This window comes from Arachis duranensis, chromosome 6 (genome assembly GCF_000817695.3).
Source record: "Arachis duranensis cultivar V14167 chromosome 6, aradu.V14167.gnm2.J7QH, whole genome shotgun sequence".
In the NCBI taxonomy this organism is placed as follows: Eukaryota; Viridiplantae; Streptophyta; class Magnoliopsida; order Fabales; family Fabaceae; genus Arachis; species Arachis duranensis.
In genome coordinates, this window is record NC_029777.3 from 96,876,566 (window position 1) to 96,898,279 (window position 21,714).

The 21,714-nt window shown below is 31.0% G+C and overlaps 2 protein-coding genes across 3 annotated transcripts; both read left to right on the forward strand.

Moving 5' to 3' along the window:
* The first annotated feature begins 1,123 nt into the window (after positions 1-1,123).
* LOC107494823 (uncharacterized) lies at positions 1,124-5,811 on the forward strand. 2 transcript variants are annotated; one of them, XM_052262727.1, is made up of 4 exons: positions 1,124-1,143; positions 1,255-1,530; positions 2,162-2,299; positions 4,005-5,811. In XM_052262727.1, the coding sequence occupies exons 2-4, from the start codon at positions 1,342-1,344 to the stop codon at positions 5,556-5,558; spliced, it is 1,881 nt and encodes a 626-aa protein (XP_052118687.1). In that variant the 5' UTR covers positions 1,124-1,143; positions 1,255-1,341; the 3' UTR covers positions 5,559-5,811. The 2 variants fall into 2 exon arrangements, with proteins under 2 accessions (XP_052118687.1, XP_020980805.1); XM_021125146.2 differs by having other exon boundaries at positions 1,134-1,153.
* Positions 5,812-7,948: 2,137 nt separating this feature from the next.
* On the forward strand, positions 7,949-18,035 carry LOC107494841 (sister chromatid cohesion 1 protein 2). The gene is made up of 13 exons (XM_052263392.1): positions 7,949-8,147; positions 10,425-10,679; positions 10,764-10,802; positions 10,882-10,928; positions 13,915-13,973; positions 14,095-14,810; positions 14,916-15,027; positions 15,513-15,649; positions 15,749-16,152; positions 16,458-16,494; positions 16,593-16,617; positions 16,698-16,830; positions 17,670-18,035. Exons 1-13 carry the CDS (start codon positions 8,033-8,035, stop codon positions 17,778-17,780), a joined length of 2,190 nt encoding a protein of 729 aa, XP_052119352.1. The 5' UTR covers positions 7,949-8,032; the 3' UTR covers positions 17,781-18,035.
* The last annotated feature ends 3,679 nt before the right edge of the window (positions 18,036-21,714 follow it).

Here is a 21,714-nt window from a genome sequence, read left to right on the forward strand (position 1 = left end):
TTAGTATAAATAAATTTTGTATAATGCAAAACATGTAACGTTAATATACTATAAATTTAAAAAATGGGTTGAATTAATGAGTATTCTCGTCAGAACATTGATTAAGAGTGAGAAATAAAAATTAATTATTTAATATTAAATACATAAAAAATTTAAAATTTAAAATTTAATTTGATATTTTATAACTATTTTTATAATATTTTTTAACTAATGGCTTTAAACACGTATTAGTAAGATATAAATAATCTCTCCCTCAAAATTCGAAAAAAAAATCTCTAAAGTGATTATGTTAGTAAAGTGGTAAAATGATGCTTTAATCACCTTTAAATTTGTAATACTTATTATCTGTGAGCTCTACTATCTTAATTTAATAGTGATTAATGGTGTATTTTTTTCTCCAAAGTAACAATACAATTTTAAGGAGCCGGATCCTCAAAATCCTTAATTGTTTCTCAATTTACATCGATGATGGGACTTCGGAATTAAGCTAGGGATAGGATAAATTGGTCTGTTCCTCTTTGCTTTGCAAGATACAAGATATTTTGGCGGCAGTCGCTTTATTTTTCCCCAAATAAATAAATAAAAAGAAGATAGTGAGCTGATTTGTTACCAAAAGAATAGAGGAATTAAAAAAAACCGTTTACATTACAAAATCAGTTAGACAGTTACCATAACTTTTGTGCTGCATACAAACTTTTTTTAAATATTTTAATACAAATATTCTCTTAATTATTAAATTTTAAAATAATTAATTATCTCTTAATAACTTTAAGACATGAAAAATGTCACAAGAAAAAGTGACATTAAAAATATTAAGAAAAGTTTTAGAATAACATACTATTGTTCTATGCCAGAAGCACAAGCAGAGAAGTATATATATCACCGTAATTTAATAGTGACGAGTCAAATACTTTCTCTCTCTTCCTGACTAGCATAGTAAGTAGCATCATTGCATCAAACATATCTTATGTGCCCCATGTTGTGTTGCTTCCGACAATTGTACATAGTGCAATTATTTTTCTTTACACAATAATGCAATTCCTGCATGATGCATCATGCATCATTGAACCCCCAAAGGCTCATGATTATATTCCCTAAGTTTTCATGTTTTGTTTGATTGACTTCTGTTACTTACATTAAAAAGTTAAAACATGTATTTCACCTGACAACTAAATTCTTTTTAGCTATAACCTTTTTCTTTCCTTCTTGAGTTTTGGTTTTATTTAGTTATTTTTTTTTCTTAAAAAATGACAGGGTAAGGGAGCTGATGTAAACCAGAAGCTCTTCAGGGGCTTTGCAACGACTGCAGCAGTAAAGGAAGGCCATATTAGTATCCTTGAGATGTTACTGAAAGCAGGGGCATCACAACCAGCATGTGAAGAAGCTCTTGTTGAGGCAAGCTGCCATGGGCAAGCAGGGTATGCTGAGTTACTCATGAGCACTGATTTGATCAGACCGCACGTTGCTGTTCATGCTCTTGTGACCGCATGCTGTAGAGGATTCGTTGATGTGATTAGGATGCTTATAAAGGTGTGTGTTCTGCCAATGATTCAAACATGCCAGCCTGGATATACATTGTCAATGAAAACTTCTTAAGATATTTCCAAGACTGAGGTCACATATTGTAGACAATTATCTTAACCATTCATTTTGTATGAGAATTGGATTATGGGTCCCATGATCAAAATTAATGGTTAAGATGATAGTGTCTATACTCTATATTTCAACACCAAAAAGATGGGTTTATTTATCATTGTTCATAAGAAAATGCTTTTTAAGATATGAGTTAAGTATTGGATTATACGTTAAAAAGTCATCTTTTAATTAGTTGTAACCATATACAACCTGATGTTACATGGAATCAAGATTACCCAATAATTTCTTCATGGTACTCAATAGCATCTGAAATTATTTGGTCCATCTTATCTTAAAGAAGTTGGCCTCTCATTCTTAGAGTTCAACAAGTTTAACAAACAGATTCCCAATTAACATAATGTCTGCTGGGTAATCTTGGTATTTAGGTCCATTCTCTGTAGGGAGAAATTAACTAAAACTTTTATGTACTTGAAGAATTACTTTTGGAACTTAAGGCGTACAGTTTATTGTAACTACTTTTTTCAAAACGCTAAACTAAAGATAAAGATTATTTTGCTGTTGGCAGCGCGGTGTGGATGTCAATGCAACAGACCGGGTGCTTTTGCAGTCACTTAAGCCTTCTCTTCATGCAAATGTGGACTGTACTGCGCTTGTCGCAGCTGTAATTCACAGGCAGCTCCCTGTTGTGGATTTGCTACTGAAGGTAACCTTTTACTTGGACCTTTTCAAACCTTTAAATTTGATTAATGCTTATCTGCCCGGTAGTTCCTATTGTTTAGCAGCCTATACTTCTTTGCTTTTTAAGAACTAGGATAGATGCAGCTACACAATTTAGGGTATAAACCAATGCCATTGCCAGTACAAGGTGTTTAGCAGCCTATAGTTCTTTGCTTTTTAAGAACTAGGATAGATGCAGCTACACAATTTAGGGTATAAACCAATGCCATTGCCAGTACAAGGTGTTCACTAAAGGTCAGATGATAGCACCACCAAAAATACAGTTGAATCCCCAAGGCAGTTCAGAGAATAAAATAGAAATAGAAATGTACATGGAATACTTATATATAATCAATTAGAGAGACATTAGGCATAAACAATAGCATAGATACCTTTATAACATTTAAATGGAAAAAAGCAACAAACTTCAAGAGTACAACAATGATAAAATTTCCAAGGGAGTGGAAACATGGGATGGCATAAAGAAAACAGTGCCCATCAAAAAACCATGCAATACATCAAGTAAATTTCCAGTCATAAACAGAAATATAATTTCCTGCTTAAAAAATCAACCGAATTAAACAACAATTACACAAAGGGAATCCCAATTTCCACCTCCAATCTCTTATGTAAAATTCACACCAGTATTCTTGGTCAACACCTGGTCTCCTTTAGAAGTAAATTATATTTGGTACTAACTGTATCCAGATTATGACAGAATACTTTTGCAAGAATCACTTGTCACTGTTTAGTGTAAGAAAACTATCTGTGAATTATGAAAACAATGGGATCCAACACCTCACCCCATGGCTTCTAGTAACACATTTTGTCCAGCCTTAGAATGACAGCATGCTCTATATTACCACTTGATAAACCACTCCTAGTGTTGAAATGCATTATATCTTAATTTTGATAGAGTTTCATTTTATTCCCGTTATTGGTTAAGTTGATATAACTATGGAAGCTAAACTTAAAACCAAGCTAAACTTAAATGGATATTTTAAAGAGAGAGCTGGAGGAAGTAAAGAAAATATATACATTTTACTTTATAAAAAGACAAGGTAAACTTTTCAAACACACCTGGCTTAAAAGCTTTGGCTTGTCAAGGGTGGAAAATATCACTTCATGGATTGGGAAATCTAAATGCTCCTGCCTGCATTTCACATATGTATTATTTTAAATCAAGCAGGTGAGACACAGAAAGCATATCAACACTTGCATCAATATTTATGTATCTATATCTACAAATAAACAATATATAACGAGGATACCAAACTGAGTTTGGTGTCCAAATTTTTACCCTTTATCATCTATAACTACTTTACTGGTTATATTTCTTTCTTCCGCAGACTTAAATTATTGTTGCATGTCCATTTCATTTTTTATTTGATATATTGAAAAAAAAAATTGAATTAAAAAATATACTGAAACCAAAATCAATATAAATGTATTTTTATCAATAAAAAATACGATTTGATGGGCATCGAGTATCCAACAAGTTGCCAGTAATTTTAATACTGAAAATTATGTTGGTTTTTAGACATAGGAAAAAAATGATTTCTATGGTTAAATTTTTAACATTCGATTATTTCACTTTACCGATTTCCTAATTGGATTTATCTTTCAATATCAAGATTTGATCCTAAATGTGAAATGAACTTCACTAAGTCCTTTCTTAAACTTAACTACAGAATGGTGCTAGGATAGATTCTGAGGTGAGGCTTGGAGCATGGTCATGGGACATTTCAACTGGTGAAGAGCTTCGTGTTGGTGCTGGTCTGGGAGAACCATATGACATTGCCTGGTGTGCAGTTGAGTATTTTGAAAGGAGTGGTGCCATATTGCGGTTGATCCTACAACATATCTCCTCCAAGAATCCTCACCATGGAAGAACCCTTCTGCACCATGCCGTCCTTTGTGGCAATGATGAAGCCGTCAGAGCACTCTTAGAATTCGGTGATAGCGTGGAATCTCCAGTCAAAACAACCAACAAGGCTGAGTTCCTTCCTTTACACATGGCATCCCGACTTGGCTTTCCAACAATCATTCAATGCCTTATTGATTTTGGTTGTGATTTGAACTCAATAACAGACTCAGGTGACACAGCTTTGATAATCTGTGCAAAATATAAACAAGAGGAGTGTCTCAAAGTACTAACAAGGGCAGGTGCTGATTTTGGTTTGGTGAATGTTTCTGGTCAATCTGCATGTTCAATTGCAGAGGCAAACAAGTGGTCACATGGTTTTCAACAGGCATTGTTGGATACAATCCGAAAAGGCAAGATACCAAAATCCGGCAATATTTCTGTGTTTTCGCCGTTATTGTTCACAGCTCAAGCTGGGGATGCGGAAGCACTGAAAACTCTAGTTGAATCTGGAGAGTTTGATCTTGACTATCAAGATGAGAGAGGCTTCTCTGCAGTTATGGTTACTGCTCTAAATGGCCATGCTGAATCATTTCGGTTGCTTGTATATGCTGGTGCTGATGTGAAGTTATGCAATAAATATGGTGAAACAGCAATAACTCTATCTAAACTGAATCAGAACTGTGATCTATTTGAACAGGTCATGCTTGAATTTGCAATTGAAAAGGGCAATCGCAATGCCTGTGGCTTCTACGCTTTACATTGTGCAGCTCGTCGTGGAGACTTGGATGCTGTCAAATTGCTCACAAACAAAGGCTATGATGTGAATGCCCCTGATGGGGAGGACTACACTCCTCTTATGTTAGCAGCAAGGGAAGGCCATGCATCCATTTGCAAACTTCTGATTTCATGCGGTGCTCATTGCAATGCTAAGAATTCTAGAGGGGAAACTCCACTTCTATTTGCAAGGAAATCTTCAGGAGGGGCTAAAAATGAAGCACAGGCCGTTATTCTAGACGAATTAGCGCGAAAACTGGTGCTACATGGCTCCTATGTATTGAAGCACACAAAATGCGGGAAGGGCTCCCCACATGGGAAACAAATAAGGATGTTAGGATCTGCAGGTGTTCTTTGTTGGGGGAAATCAAGCAGCAGAAACGTGATCTGCCGTGAGGCAGAGTTAGGGGCAAGTTCGACATTACGTAGAAACAGGTACAAGAAAGGTGATGCAGATGAACCTGGAATGTTTAGAGTGCTCACGAACAAGAACAAGGAAGTGCATTTTGTATGTGATGGGGGTTTAGAAGTTGCTGAGCTTTGGGTCAGAGGTATAAAACTTGTAACGAAAGAGGTTTATTTTGTTAAGGGATCCATCTCATAAGTATAGCATTGTGGAGGGGGGTTGTTTAGGATGTATAGATGTTTTGAATTAATAGTTTAATACTTCTTCTCGAAGTATTTTAGCTGCTCTTTATTATTGTAGAGATTTTAATCTCTAGCAGTTGTACATCCTTTTGTTTTATTTCATTTCTTTTAGGACGTGTTGGCTTACAGATGATGATTGCATGTGCTGTGTAGCCTGTGTTTACTTCGTTTTAAGGTCACACCTCCAACACTGCAAGTTTTACCAGATTTACCTTAATACTCATTACTCAAATATGTTTCTCACTTTCCCTAGGCTACTAGTACTAGTCTAATAGAGCACCAATATTATCTAGAATAAACTATAAATAACTTTTTATTTCGAAGATAAATAAATTTTTGACTAACTAAAAATACAAAATATTTTTTGTTTTTTAAAATACGAGACATCTATGTTTGGTTGAAAGGAAGGAAATAGAGTAGATTTTTATTTTCTTTAGAAGTGTTTGGATGAAAGGAAAATAAAAAAGAAAGAAATGTTATAGAAAAAAGTAAATGGGTAATATTGGAAGTAGAGAGAGAGATTTAATTTTCTCTCCATTTTCTCTCCATTATTGTTGGAGGGAAAAAAAATTGGTAGGTCCCACCAATATTTTTCCATTCATTTTCCTTCTTCTCCCATTTCTCTCCTCAACCAAATAAAAAAAAATAACTATTTTCCTTTCTATTTCTTTCCCTTCTTTTTTCTTCTTCCTATTTTCACCTCAGGAAAGAAATAGAGAAGAAGAAAATAGAAAGGAAAGAAAGAAAAGAAAAGAAATTGAGTAAATTTTTATTTTTTTTAGATGTGTTTTGATGAAAAAAATAAGAAAAAAAGAAATATCATAAAAAGACAATTTTACTCTTATATTATAAATTATATAGAAAAAAGTAAAGAGGTAATATTGAAAGTAGAGAGAGAAATTTAATTTTCTCTTAATTTTCTTTCCATTGTTGGAGAAAAAAAAATTGATGGATCCCACTAATATTTTTTCATCCATTTTTCTTCCTCTCTCATTTCTCTCCTCAACCAAACAAGGGAAATAACTATTTTCCTTCCTATTTCTTTCTCTTTCTTTTTCTTCCTCCCATTTTCACCTCAAACAAACACACTCGAGACCAATTTATCTTTATATATTTTGAACAGAAGGAATTAAAGATTTCATATTTTAGAAGGTCAGAAATGATTTTGTATTTTCAATTAGTCACAGACTTATGTGTCTTTGAATTAAAAAGTTAGGAATCTATTTACTATTATCTAACATATTATAAATATATGTCATGATTATTAATGTAATAAATTTTATTTCATTTTAATTTTATCACATAATATAAAATATTTTAAATTTTTATAAAAATATTTAATTAAAAATTTTGTATATATTTTATAGTTTATTGCGATAAAATTTTTATTTTAATATTTTTATTATTAATTAGGAAATATATAAAAATTCAAATTAAATATTTTATAAAATGTGATAAAATAATAAAAATAAATAAGATTAATTACATAAATATATATTTAAATTATGTATTTTATATTAATATTATTATTTAAATCAACTAAATAGTTATTAATAATCTATAATATTATAATAATTATGGTATTTTGGTAAAATGAATTAAATTATATGTTATTTTAATTTTGTAAAAAAGTATATTTAATTATTTTATTAGTCTATATAATTTTACAAATTTTTCAATTAGATTTTTATAGTTTAAAATTTTGTAATTGAATTTTTGTATTAGATAAATATTTGTAATTATATCTTTATTTATTGTTATTTTTCTGAAAAATTTACTAATTTNTTAATTTTTATATTTTAAAAAAAGTATTCTTTAACAAAAAAATCATAAAAGACTTAAGTAAAATTTTTTATCTTATGCAAAGATTCAATTAAAAATTTAATTAAAATTTAATAAAATTATAAAAATGATCAAAATAATTAAACAAAAAGCATGCATTTTATAAATAAAAGAGATAAGTGAGTATTGTTATGTTTTTTTTTTAGCCAAAGATAAAAAAACTCAAACCCATAACCTATAAGTGAATATAGAAAAATTAAGTCATTTGAACTATAATTTATTGACGAATATTGTCATTTATTATTCTTATTAATTACAATTATATTTGATATATATATAAAATAATTATTAAATTAATCATTTATCTAAAATAAATATTAAGAAATAAATATATATTAAAAATAATTTAAATAATATATATTCATGTATAAATATATAATAACTGATTGTTGTAATTTTTGCAGTGGTTTAGATTTTTATATTAATTTGTCTGAATCTTGGGAGGCACTGTAGTGTGAGCGAGCACTGTTTTAAAGTTTTAACAGCTCCTTCCTTCTCTGATATTTCGTACATGGTAGCAGAAAACTCAGACACACCACCGAAAACAGCGAGAAGAAAGAGAGAGAGAGAGAGAGAGAGAGAGAGAGAATGTCATACTCAAGGTTCCTCAGCTCAAGTAAAGGCCCTTTGTGGGTTGCAGCTTACTGTTTCAAGCACCTCAAGAAAGCTCAAATCCTTCAGACTCACATTCCTTCCTCTGTTGGTTAGTCTTCTTCTTCTTCTTCTCTTTCTTTCTGCTCTTCCAACCCCTTCCAGAAATCAAGGAGAAACCTTTTCTAAAATTTTCCTAAGCTCGGAAAACCCGAAGCTTTTAAACATGGTTTCATTTCTTCAGTGCTTGTATCTTCCTTTGATTTTTTCTTTTGTTCCCTTACTCTTAGCTAAGAATAATCCTAATTCTTGTTTCTATTCTTTTTCCGCACAAAAAATGGTGGCAGGTAAGAGTGTGTTTACACATTTTTGTATGTGTTTGTTTGCGTGTTTATTTTCGTGTGTAATTTTCGTGTGTATGTAAGTAATTTGGGAAATTGGTCACAGAGGAGCTGTTTCTAGATAGGGTTTGTTGCAAAATTGGTGAGATTGTTATGCTGGACAAAGAAATTTGTGTATGGTTGTGGTACTGAATCATTTTACTTGTGTTCGTTTACTGTTTGATCTTTGGAGATGCGTTTGGAACGAGAGAAATAGGGTGAGATAGGACACTGAGACTGTGGCACTGAAGACAGAGAGATACATTAGAGTTAACAAGTTCTTTGGAGCCAAGTTTCAACCAAAATATAGACACACATTAAAATCAAGTTGTTGCACATTCATGGCCCCTCTTGCTTCACGAATGCTAGCTAAGTCTTACTCTGACAATAAACTTCAGTCCATCCATCTCTGTCTCAATGCTACACTGCTACCAAACATCTACCTCCATGACTCTCAGACACTAACCTAACAAAACGTAGCCTGGTATAACAGAATGTCTTGCCCCTTTAGGTGAAATCGTTGAGTTGTTATGGTAAAATATGAAGAAACTCATATGAAGACTGAAAATGGACCGTGGAAAGGGAGGGGAGGAGTATAACAAAGTTACCTGCTCCATTATTTGGGTTATTAAAGGGAATGAAATTAAAACATTTTTTTTAATCTTGTTGGTTTATAAATATTGGGAATTTGGGACAGAAGGATATAGTTTCTCTAAGTTGTAATTTTTTGTTCTCCAATAGACCTCAAATTTGGGGGGAAACTAAAATAGTCTTTTCAGGAGGAATAGATCCTCCTTGGTTTGTTTTCTTTTTTATTTCTTATAGTTTTAAGCTGCCAAAAGAGGGAGCACATTTCCTTTTCCTTCCCCTGATTACCTATCATACAGGTTTTTTATTTTGTTTTTATAAATTATTTTATTTTATTTTTCCCATTGGTTTATAACTTTTAGATTTTATTGTTAGCAACTTAGCAGTATGTTAAAATTGGTTACAACTTAAAGTTTTATTTGCAAAAGGAAAGCATGTTGCAGTGACCTGATTTTTACACACGTATGGTGTGAAACAATTTGTTGGTTGGGACTCACAAATGTGAATGCTTATGTTGTTCAAAGATGCCAAGATAAGGTGGATCTTGCACTCAAACAATTCCAGGTGCAAACGGTGTGAAATCTGATACCTTGTCCATTAATTTTTACCTCATCACATCAAACTGAATATATTTCCTTGGCTGTTGAAGTGTTAATGATTTGACTAACTGTTTCCAAATAGAGAAAAAGAAAATCAAATTTCTCAGTGAAAGCAAGCTTAACAATCGGATGCAAACAAGTACTTGTTTGTTAAGAATAGTTCTTGTTCATGACACTTAACTGCCCTAGTTGTTATTTTCACTGGTTGAGTGCTTTCCTAAACTGTTTGTGTATGTTTAATTCAATTTTATTTCAATGCTGTATCCTAATTGATATTTTAATATTATATAACTTGTGTGATCCTTTTGCTTGAACCTAGCATCCTTATTATACGAGTCAGGAATTTAGGTTAGATAGTATGTGACCTTTCTCCACTATGTATTTTCTGTTTTCAATGAATAATCTACTGTCAGATCTTCTATTCTATTGTTTCTACTGGTTGTTGATTATCTTGGATGATGGACTTCTTATACTCCTATTGGTTGTGAGGCTATATTTTCAACTCTGATTCCCAGGACACTCTTTTTGCCTATTGGAATGGTCCTGGGGCCAAGGGACAATGATGTGATGTAACTGAAATATTAAGATTTTAATTTTTCTCAAGTCTTGACTGCAATGTATATTGATTTCTTTTATTTTATTTGCCTTTCAAAATGATTATTTTCATCTAATTAAACCTGAGGTTTGCCACATGGCTTAGTGCTTATTGAAATAATTTTTATGAATTTCTAAGTGCTGAAATAAACTGTCTTGCGGAATCTGGGAGTATGTTATGTAGCTGACTTCAGTTTTTGTTTTTTGGTATTTTTTAACTTTCTGCAGACAAGATTTTGCAGGATGAAATGAATGCTATCTCCTATAGAGTGCTTGCCTATCTTCTTCTTGGTGTTGTCAGAATATATTCAAAGAAGGCTGAATATTTGTTAGATGATTGCAATGGGATGCTTGTTAGAATCAATAAGTTCGTGATCAAAACAAAAGACAAAGCACCCATGGAAACAATGCGGATGTCTGTTATTATACCAGACAGATTTGAGCTGGATGCTTTTGATCTAGACATACTTGAAGATGCTGGCGGGGAAGATATTATTAGTTTTACAAGTTTCATGTTGATAGAATTTTATTGACATTTTGCACATTTTTTTATTTCTGTTCATTCCAGAGGCCATATTGCTTCACAAGAGGAAATTACTCTTAAAGGTACCTATAATTGCTTGAAAATCTTCCTGTCAAAGTAAGATTAATGTTAGTTTATGTAATATGCTGTGTTCTGAAACAGATGTTGTGTGTAGCAATGAGGGATTTGGGCTGTTTTCTCTAGACAAGGTATGTCTTCCATGTGTTCCATAGTTCTACTTTTGAACTACGCACCACATTATTATTTGTATTCTTATTGTTGTTGTTGCCTCACCGAGTAATTTTTTCCCTCTCTATTTTATTTTATTTTTTTAAATCTTGGGATCTTCACTGATACTTTTACCTCATCAAAGCTTTATTAAAACTAAGTGGGTTCAGTTGCATTAATCAAATGAGACTATTTTCTCCCCTTTGAAAAAAACTGTCTGTGGACCAACCATATAAATCAAGGTCATTCCTAATGGTTTGCCTTTAGTTTTTTCTAGTTCTTTTTCTTTCTCTACATTTAACTATAATAGTGCCTTCTATTTGTTCTACATTTCTTACTGGGGTTTCTATATGTTTCCTCCATAGTTGAACAAACCATGTAACGGTAGTTTCTACCATATTTTTATAATTGATCTTATCCACAACTTTTTTTATCTGAGTTGATAAGTTATCACTTTCCCTATAAAACATTCTCATCTCTGCAATATTTAGCTAGGTTTATGCTGCCCAACATTTAGTTTCGTATAACATTGTAAATGTTATAGTTGCGTGTAAATCTTTTTCCTTTAACTCAGGCTGCATTCGGTTAGTGTTCACCCTGAGATATAGATATAGATATAGATATAGACGTAGATAGAGACAACAGACACAGACATCAGACACTTGAGTGATGGACATAAAATATTTGTCTATGTATTGCGTTTGGTAAAATAGATGGGCAAGACAGATAAAACTTAAAAAAGTCCATGTAAAAAGGAGACTACTGTCGTCTTCTCTCTCTACCCTAACTTCCCCCTCTCACCACTTCCTTCAACCTCCAGCAAAAAATATCAGGAACCAGATTCAATAAAAATCAAGCAGAAGATATAAAACCAGATTCATAAAAAATCAACAAAAAACACCCAGATTCATCCATTATCAAATTTGTTTCAGTATTTCTTCTTTCTTTTCTTGACCACGTTTTTTTCTTTTCAAAAATAAAAATGAAACCAGAAAATATAGAGAACAAAGATCCACGGCAGAGGCGGCGAAGGTCTTCGATGACAAGAAGCGGCAACACAAGCAGCAGCGGCAAGATCGGCAGCAAGACTAGCATCAGCAGAGCAATGAGACGATGGCGACAGGAGCATGACCAAGATGGTGAAAAAACAAACGGCGAATGGAAGCTCGCATTGTCTCAGATCTGGAGGCGTGAGAGATTATAGAGGGAGAGGAAGAGGGAAGAGGAGAAGATGGAGGCGGACGAAGGGGGGCAGAAGGTGGAGGGTGGAGGAAGGAGGTAGAACGAAAAAGGGAGAGAGGGAAAAGGGAAGGGAAGAAGACAGGAGCAAGAGAGTGGAGGAGGAATGCTGAAGGAAGAGAGAAGAGAGAAGAGAAGAGAATGGCGGAAGAAGAAAGGTTGGGTAAATTTAAATTTTAAAAATTAGTCAAGGACAAACGTGGAAAAGAACTCATGTCTGTGTCTTAGTGTCTTATCTTTAAGGTTGTCAGGAGTAAGTAGTTGAGAGAGGTAGTTATGTTCACTGCTTAAAGGGTGTGTGTAAGGAGTATATATAGCTGTATTGTAAACAACATGAGTGAGATTTATTCATACAATCAATAATATTGTTTCTTCACTCTCAAGCAACCCTCTCTTTCTCCATTTCTTCCCCTATTCTCATCTTCTCCTCAATCTGCTAACTGCATCTTGATCTGGGTTGGCTTATACCTAGAAACCTTACAAAGGTGGTACACAAATTTTCTGTATTTGTGTCCATTTGTGTACTCCCCGGTCTCGAAAAGCCTTGTGTATCAACAAAACAAACTGTGGATGTGTGTAACCATGTCTCTGGCAGATCTGGACACCAACCAAATACTAACTTAGGAACACTTTTCTATTACAAGTAGTATCTGAATCAATCCGCTAAGAATACTACCTCTGTATGTTGATGTCCATTCTGACGGTTTTCTTGTGAATTTTTCTTTCCGAACTTATCCAGCATTTTTGAGTTGCTTTGCTAGATGTTTATGGACTTCAGTTTATGTTTTTCTATTCTTAATGCCAAGGGATTCTTGTGTAACAAGGCATTCTTTCATCCTCCATGGATTAAATGCTTTGTGCTCCAAAGCTCCTGGAGAGATCTTAACTATTAATTTCAGTGAAGTAAGAAGGAGAAAGGAAGAGAGAAAATAATAAATGGTAAGCCATTTGTGATTTTGTGACTAGTGTGTTAGAACTGATTTTGTGATTCATGGTGACTAGTGTGTTAAGCCATTTGATGAGTACAGTATTGGGAATAATAGGAATATTGCATTGAAAATAGTATAAAATCATGCCATTTGAACGAGAGTAATAGGAATTCGTTGAGTTTTTGAAAATGTAAATTTTATTTTATCCTATTGCATTATATATAGTACTGTTGGGTGTCCATATTCAACATGGTATCATCTGTACTTTCCTTTGTGACCTATCTTGTCACTTTTTCCTCTGTCGAGTTCCCTAATACAAATAGCCACTCCATTTTTTAGTATAATATGAGAATTTCATGTTGGTTATGAAACATAACATTGAGTCCTATTTGGAACAGAGTTATAAGAAATTAAGTACATCTTATTGTTATTGAAACTGTAAATTGTGTTTAATTTCCCATTGCACTATGTATAGCGCTGATAGATGTCTTTACACAGGCAACCTATTTGATCATAGATATTATTTCACTTTTCCTCCTCTTACTCTTTATGAATTCAACAATAACACGGTAAAGTGCACTTATTTATTTAATTATTATGTCATTTCTATTAATACTGGTATAAAAATTAGTTGCAGTGAAAATTTTTTATCATTGCTTTAAAAAGTTATTGACCTTTTGGATATGGATATTCTCGTGTTCTAGATGGTATGGATTCATTAACTTCTTACACTATGTAAACAGTTTTATTTGTTCTTACCTCTGCACCTCTTATTCATCTTAGTTTTTCTGATTTGCAGTTTGAGAAGTTTGATCTTTGTCAAAATATCTGCATTGATGATCATGCTATGTTGGAAGAGTACGTTTGTCAAATATTTAGAATATTAATTTTCATTTCAACATAAGTTGCCAGGGGAAATATTTTAGAATCATTGCATGGTACCTTCTTCACTGAAATTTAGTTTTGTAATATCTTGCAGTTTTTGTGAATCACATGAGATGGACGTGGAATATGAATTTTTGCTGCCAAATAGTCCTACTAATTTAATGGAGGACAAGAATATATCTGAAACGAGCATAGTCCATGTGGGTGAGCCAATGAACTTTGACATGGTTTTGTTAGCTGAAGGAGTAGAAAAAGAACCTGTTGACTTATTTGGTCAAGATCAACAAATTAATGAAATTCTGGCAATTCATGAAGCTGCATCATGCGAGGACAAATTACCTGAAGAAAGAAGTAGAATATCTAGAGATGAATGGGTGGATGCCAGTATATTTTCTGGGAGAGTAAAGGAACCTGCGCTATCTGTTGAAGCACTTAATGAATCTCATCAAGTTGATGAAGAACAAAGTATGGTTCTGGAGACATCAAGCTCATTGTGCCAAATGCATAAAGAAAGTACTGAAGTTCATGAAATAAGAAATTTTCAAGAAAATACAAAAATGCCCCAAGAAGATAAATCCCATCAGATAGATTTTTGCATGGACCACAGTAAATCTTCTGTTGCGGAGAAAAACCTTGAAGAAAACACTAAAAGATCTGTTGAAGAGCATGAGAAAGAGAGCAAATTTATGTGTCAAGTAAAGGTTTTACTTGAATGTGAAAAGCTTAAGGTTATTTCAGCGGAGTCAAAAAATCTTGATGCAACACCTCAGTCTAAGCTTCAAGGTAGTTCAGTTAGAAAACAAAAACAAGGTATAAAAGACCATCATACTTCATTTTGTCCTTTTCATTTTTGACATGTAGTTACATTTCCTTCATATAAATTTTGCTTTGCTATTTAAAATTCGTTTTTGACAGGAGCTACTTCACCAGAGTTTATGCATATTTCGACACCGGCTTTAAGGGAGCGTGCATCCTTTTCAAGGAAAAGAAAAATTGTTATTGATGGAATGATAGTGGTGCCTAATGAGTGAGTGCTAATAGTTATAAGCAATATCTAGACACAATTATTTTTGACTATTCTATCGTAGTCATTCATACGTATTAACTGTCTTGCAAATGTATAGATACACATCTCAACTGGTACTTACCCTTCATTATGAACAAGAGTGATTCAAAATGATAGACTTGTCAAGTATCTAAGATTTGAAACTATTACCAACATTTTACTAATTAATTAACTTTTATCATCACCAGATCGATGGTATAATCTGACTGTTATATAGTCTTCATAGAATCTATATAGGCTTTTAGAATCTGTTATAATCTGCAATATCCTATATATGATCCGTTTATTTGCACCAAGTTATATTTGTTTTTTTACCTTCTATTTGAAATAAATAGCAGCCATTCCACTCATCTTATAATGTCAATTCAGTTCAGTTTTTGACTTTCAAGTCCTTGTGTTGTACTGTTGTCCTCAGCAAAGTGATACTTTGAACTCTTGGATTTCAGGGTACTTAAAAAAAGTCTCTATGATACAAGTGACTTAATTGCTAACCGCAGAAAATTCCGCCGTACTTTATTGTCTGTGCAGAGAGAATCTCGCATATCCAATCTTTGTGATGGATTCCACAGACCTCTATTTCCTTGTAAGGATTTTTGTTATTTATAGTTTTGGGTAGTAAGGGATTCATAAATTCTGCAATCTTACTAATCTTCGTTTTCTTTTTTTTTTTTTTTCCCCGCAGGTTCTTCCTTAGATCTTTGCTCCTTATTCTCTAAAAGCAAAATATCAAGTTCCCTCAAAATTGTGGAAAATCAAGAGAACTTAGATGTATCAAACTCTCAAACTGTTGGAGATCCAGTGCATACAGCAATAGCTCCACAAACCCCTTGTCAGCGCCCAGTTCCCCTTCAAATTTTGGAAATTCCAGCGAGGTTAGATGTCTCAGAAAATATTGGCAGTCCAGAGCAGATAGAAACTGCACCGAGAACGCCTCCTCAGTTCCAAAAGACAAAACTTAGACCAATTGAGCAACTGGAGAGAAATGAAATTCAACACACTGATAATTTAGAACCTTCAATTCCACATGGAACTAGAGATAGAGAGCAACCTTTGAGAAGGGACGATGAACTCAATCTGATGGAAGAGGTAAAGAATGACTATGCCTCAAAAGTACTGTACTTCTGTTAATTGTACTGAGAGTAATATTACTACTTTTGTCTGCAATATTATAGATCCCTAATTTTCTTCACAACTTACCCCAAGAAAAACCATAAAGCATTTTAATGTGGATATGAAAACTTAGCAAGCAAATTTTGATAAGGGATGAAGATCTTAATATGATGATTCATGCGCATGATGGTAATGTCATGATCTCTGATTATATACACGCATTCATGCGCGCACACAATGTGACTAATATGATGTGCCCATGTGTACTATGTTTGTCTCAGGTGATAAATTCATGTGAAACGGAGAATTCAAACTTGTGTGAGCACTCTTCAAAATCTTCATTTACAATTCATCATAATTTTTTAAAAACTATTTTCTTCCTAATATTACATGGTTTCCTTAATCTTTTCATACAGTAGCTGGGTGGTCTGATCGAACCAGGTGAGATGGTTGTTGGCTCTTTGAATGTCAACAAAACACTGCAAGGTTAGTTTATGACTGGTTTCTTTCATAATGCACAGGAGAGTTGCGAGGTACTTGCACCGGAGTTATCTGGGCCTAAGGAAACAGACACACGAGCAAGTTGTGAATTTTTCACAAGTTTTGGAAGGACGCGTGAGGAAAGAATGCGCAAGGCTCTTTTATGAATTACTGGTATGTGCATTCTTGGTTCTAAGATGATATCCATGCTTAGAAGACATTCTGTTAGCAGTAAAAAATGTGGATTCATATGTTTAATAATCTTTTGGTTCTATAGATGGCGGATGCTGTCGTATGCTCCTGGAGCACATTTAGTGTGTACTCTTAGAAATGGTTGAGTTGTCTCCACGTGACTTCAAGGTCACGGGTTGAAGCCGTAGAATGGAAGCCACTGGTGTAATTATTAGTTTAGGCTGAGTATTACACCCTTTGGGTGAATCCCTTCTTCGGACCATGCATTACCGTGGGATGCTTGTGGACTGTCTTTTTTCCCTAGAAACATGCATAGCCACTCATTCATTTATAATATTCAAAATTTATCTATAAAACAAAGAACGAGTAGTTATGCATGGTCATGGAGCTCACTTTAAATGTGCTCGACATGCAGAAGCTCTGTTTTAAACATAGCTATTTAATGTATAATAATAGTAGTAAAAAATGGAACCTTAGGGTTCAATTTGGCTGGTGTTGGTGTTGGTGGTTGTGAACGTTTGTAACCTGAGTGAGGGAGATGCTGTCATACCAAACTGGATTATAAAATCTAATGATGCTGAAAACTTATGTTTGCCATTTTGCTCTTTCGTTGTCATTGTTGAGGGTAGCAACAACGACGACGAAATCACCAGTTGGTTATTTAGTAGTATTACTTAAACAAGCTGGGTTGGTAGAAGAAAAAACAGACTGAAATTAATCAGTTGATTCTTGATAGTTTTCTTGCTTTGAAAGCAAGACTGCAGTGACCTGATTATGCCTCAAAACTAACGGCTTTTACAAATTTTCTCATTGCCTTTCAGGTTTTGAGGACTACAAGTTATGTGGGTGTCGAGCAAAATAGTGCTTATGGTGACATACTAATGGTTAAACTCCAAAAATTGGATCAAGCTTTTGGACTTATTGACTTGTAAAGCGACATAGGTACATGCCAGATAATTTAGAATTTTAGTTTTAGAAATAGCAAGTTTGTAGGACTCCGGTAGATATTTCTTTAGGAAAGTTCTTGTATTATTTTCTTTTGCTTTTTATTTTGGCCTTGCATCAGTCTTAATGTTTACTGCAGAGCATTATGTATATATTATCTTTTAGATAACTAAACTAATATAGAAGAGTTTTTTGTTTGATAGTTACTGATGAGTACGGAAAGACTATGTCATTTGAGTTATAATTCGTTAAAATACTATATTTATATTAAACAAAATTGTATTATAATAAATTCTATAATATAATACAATAAAATGCTAATAGTATGATAAAAATTAATTTTGTCTATGTCTGGTATATATTCAAGTAATTTTTTCAGAAAAACAAGTAATTAATTGGAGCGTAGGCGCAGCCAGAAGTTAGTATAGCGAGAGTTACGGTGAGGATAAACATTAAAAGATATATAAAATTTTGGATTTCAAGATCTTAAATGAATAACTTGATGAAGTAATAAAGTGAGAGGTTAATAATTTATTTATAATTTATAAATATTGATATTAAGATCATTTTAAATTCAAGTGATAATACATAATTGTTTATAACTTTGTTATGTAAGTATATTATGGTAAATGTTATTTTATTGTGAAATCAAGGATATATATATCTTATTTCACCCTCTATTAATTTTTGTAGTGGTTTCACAATAATTAACAAGGTGATTTATTCTACTAAAATTTTCTTTTAACAATGATAATTCTCTCTTAATTATTCAATTCATATTTTATAACAATTTTTACAATAATTAGTAATATCATCCTTACAACTAATTTTTTTTATGAATGTTAATTGCCTTTTAAATTATTCAATTAAAAAAATTAACAATATAAAGCATTGCATGTTAAGTAATGAAAACATATTATATTAAAATTGTTCGTAAAGACATTTAAAAAATCAATTCACATTTAATAAATCATTAGAAGTAGTAACTACTAGTTTAAAAAGCTAATTTTTGAATTGATTCAAGTGGTCTTTAATGTTATTTTATTTTAATATTTATATTTTAATTCTATTCAATGAAAATGCCTCTTATTTGTACTTATCACAATAGTTGATAATATACACATATGAAATTTTAATTTTTGAACAAAAAATTAAATAAGATATAACGTTTACATACAAAAAACAGTTATTTACATAAAATATATATTAAAATATAAAACACATATTAAAAATGAAACGACATAAGTATTTATATGAAAATACATAAAAAATTAATTTTTTTATATATATAATATTTTTAGTAAAAATAATCTTTGACATTATATAAATAATTATAAGATCTTAAATTTTTTTATAGATTTACAATGATATTTTCATGTGATTAAACTTTTATTATTTAGAAAAAATATTTTTCTATTCATATTTATAATTATGTACTTAAAATTATTTTATAATATTTATTAATCGCTATTATTATTTATTTGAGTCCATACTCGCTCGAGTTATGTTCTAGTTATTAAATTAAGATAGTAGGAACTAGAAACTCACATGTAATGGAAGTGACAAATTCAATAGAAATTAACTTCTTCTCTCTTTATCTATTTTTACATTTTAGAAGATTTAAATTCTAAATTTGTATATGTTCGATTAATATAAATAATTTATTTAAAAATTATATATGAAAAAAGTTTTTTATGTTATTTTATAATTGTAACAAGTAGGGGTACATGGGTCAGATAAAATCGGGTTCGTCTTAATTCAGATTCGATATTAAGGTTGCGTTTGTTTTTGAGAATAAGACAAGATAAAACATTGATGGACAGAGATACAAAATTTTGTGTTCTTGTATTCTGTTTGGTGATAAACTAAAACAAATTATGAAAATTTAATTTATATAATTATGAAAAATTAATAAGAATAATGAAAAAAAAAATAAAAAATAAGTTGTGTTACTTGTTAATGTTTCTGGATATATTGTCTTTGTCCATATTTTTTCTGTCAAACACGTCACTATCCTATTTTTGTAAACAAATTTGGTGAAATCACACTACTTTCGAGCCATATTAAAACCGGGTCAAGTCTGGATCTTGATAAATTTTATGTCAAAAAATTATGATTCACTAACTTATAAAGAAGAAAAAAATATTTATTACAAAAAAATTAATAACCATGTTTAAATTTAAATTTGTTCATAAATTTTAATTTCATATTTCTTTGATCTATTTTCTAATTCAATAAATATAATTAAAAATAAAATAATAAATTTATAATTAATATAATATAATATTAAAATTAATTTAAAATATATATATTTTTTAGTTATCTTACGATACACATTGTCGGATAAGGTTCGCTTTAACAAAACAAATTGATTTATAATTTTAGAATTCACTATTTTGTTCCCTTATGATGGGAAATCAACTAATATGTAAATGGATTTTAAACAAATTAGTTCATTAAGGCATTATAAATTTATAATATACCCTAGCTGGTGGCCCCTTCCTTCCTGGCTTCTTCTCTTAAGAAGTTAAGGAAAGTAAACAAAAGTTAATAAACCGATAAAGCATCTAGTTGGCACTGACAAGCTAATATCCACGTGCTTATCCGAAGGTTAAGCAGCCATTAATCCCATTATTATTTTTTGAGAGAGATTGTTCAGTCAAAGTCAAACAACTTGTTTAATTTAGGAGGTATACAAATAATTATGTTTATTATTTTTAATTGAATGATTATTGATTCAATTTATTCATGTATAATTAATAATAATTGGATATTTAATTTACTAAGTATATAAATAATTATTTTAATATTAAAATTTAGATAGATAATTTAAAATATAATATATTTTATTTTAATTAAATTTATTTTAAAGTTTATTATTTATGTTGTTTAAAAAAATTATTAATTATTTAATATAATCCATTATATTATTCTAGTATCTCGATTCTGTTTTTAAAAAAATTAGGTGAATAAGTTTTTTTAATTAAATTTTAACTTTAAAATTTATAAAACAAAACATAAAAATTCTTATTACAAGTACAGAAACTTTTTGAAAAAATAACTTTTTTAAGAAAAATATCAACATTTTTTAAAATAACCACACGAATTTTTTTTTTATATTTTTTTATGTTTTTTCTTCTCAAAAAGAAAAATAAGAAGGATAAAAAGAGAAAAATGTGAAACCAAAAAATCTAGTAGCATAAGGAAGACAGGAAAAAAATAGAAAAATATTGAGTTGTGACTTGTGAGTGTAATTTTTTTTTGGATTATTTTAAAACATTTTGTTGAAAACTTGGTTAAATAATAAATTATTAATTTAGTATCACTCAGTAAAAAATGCCGAGTTAATTAAATGGGAAATATTAGAAAAGTTTGAGAAAAAAATATTCTAAAAATCCAATTTAAAAACAAACTAAATATACTATCATGATTGATGGATGGTTTAATCATTCTAAATGTACTTTCGTGTAAATAGACAAATACCAAATTCTCATTATATTATTCGAAGGGTTAATAATTAAATTAAATTAGTTTTTGAAAGATGAATTCGTTTTTAAATTTATTTTTAAAAAGAATTTTTTTAATTAAATTAGTTCATTAAAAATTAAAAATTAATCATATTTGTTCAGTCATAATATTAATATTTTTTGTTAATAGTTGATATTATGAAATGTTAATTGACAATATATATAATATCTAACATGTGTAATTGAATATCGATTAAATGTGTTTATAAAAATTTATTAATTTAGCCATTTTTTAATTGCATAAACCCTATTTTAAATATGACCTAACAACTAAATTAATCAATTTTCATAAATATAATTAGTTAGTGTCCAATTAAATATATTAACTGTATAATATTAATTAATATTTTATATTATCAATCTTTTAATAAAAATTGTTAATAGAATAATTAAA

Coding starts and splice junctions, on each gene's coding strand:
- LOC107494841 (XM_052263392.1), top strand. CDS start 8,033: ATGTCATACTCAAGGTTCCTCAGCTCAAGTAAAGGCCCTTTGTGGGTT. Junction 8,148..10,424: donor TCACATTCCTTCCTCTGTTG/GTTAGTCTTCTT, acceptor AACTTTCTGCAG/ACAAGATTTTGCAGGATGAA. Junction 15,650..15,748: donor CCACAGACCTCTATTTCCTT/GTAAGGATTTTT, acceptor TTTTCCCCGCAG/GTTCTTCCTTAGATCTTTGC.
- LOC107494823 (XM_052262727.1), top strand. CDS start 1,342: ATGTTACTGAAAGCAGGGGCATCACAACCAGCATGTGAAGAAGCTCTT. Junction 1,531..2,161: donor TGATTAGGATGCTTATAAAG/GTGTGTGTTCTG, acceptor TGCTGTTGGCAG/CGCGGTGTGGATGTCAATGC. Junction 2,300..4,004: donor TTGTGGATTTGCTACTGAAG/GTAACCTTTTAC, acceptor ACTTAACTACAG/AATGGTGCTAGGATAGATTC.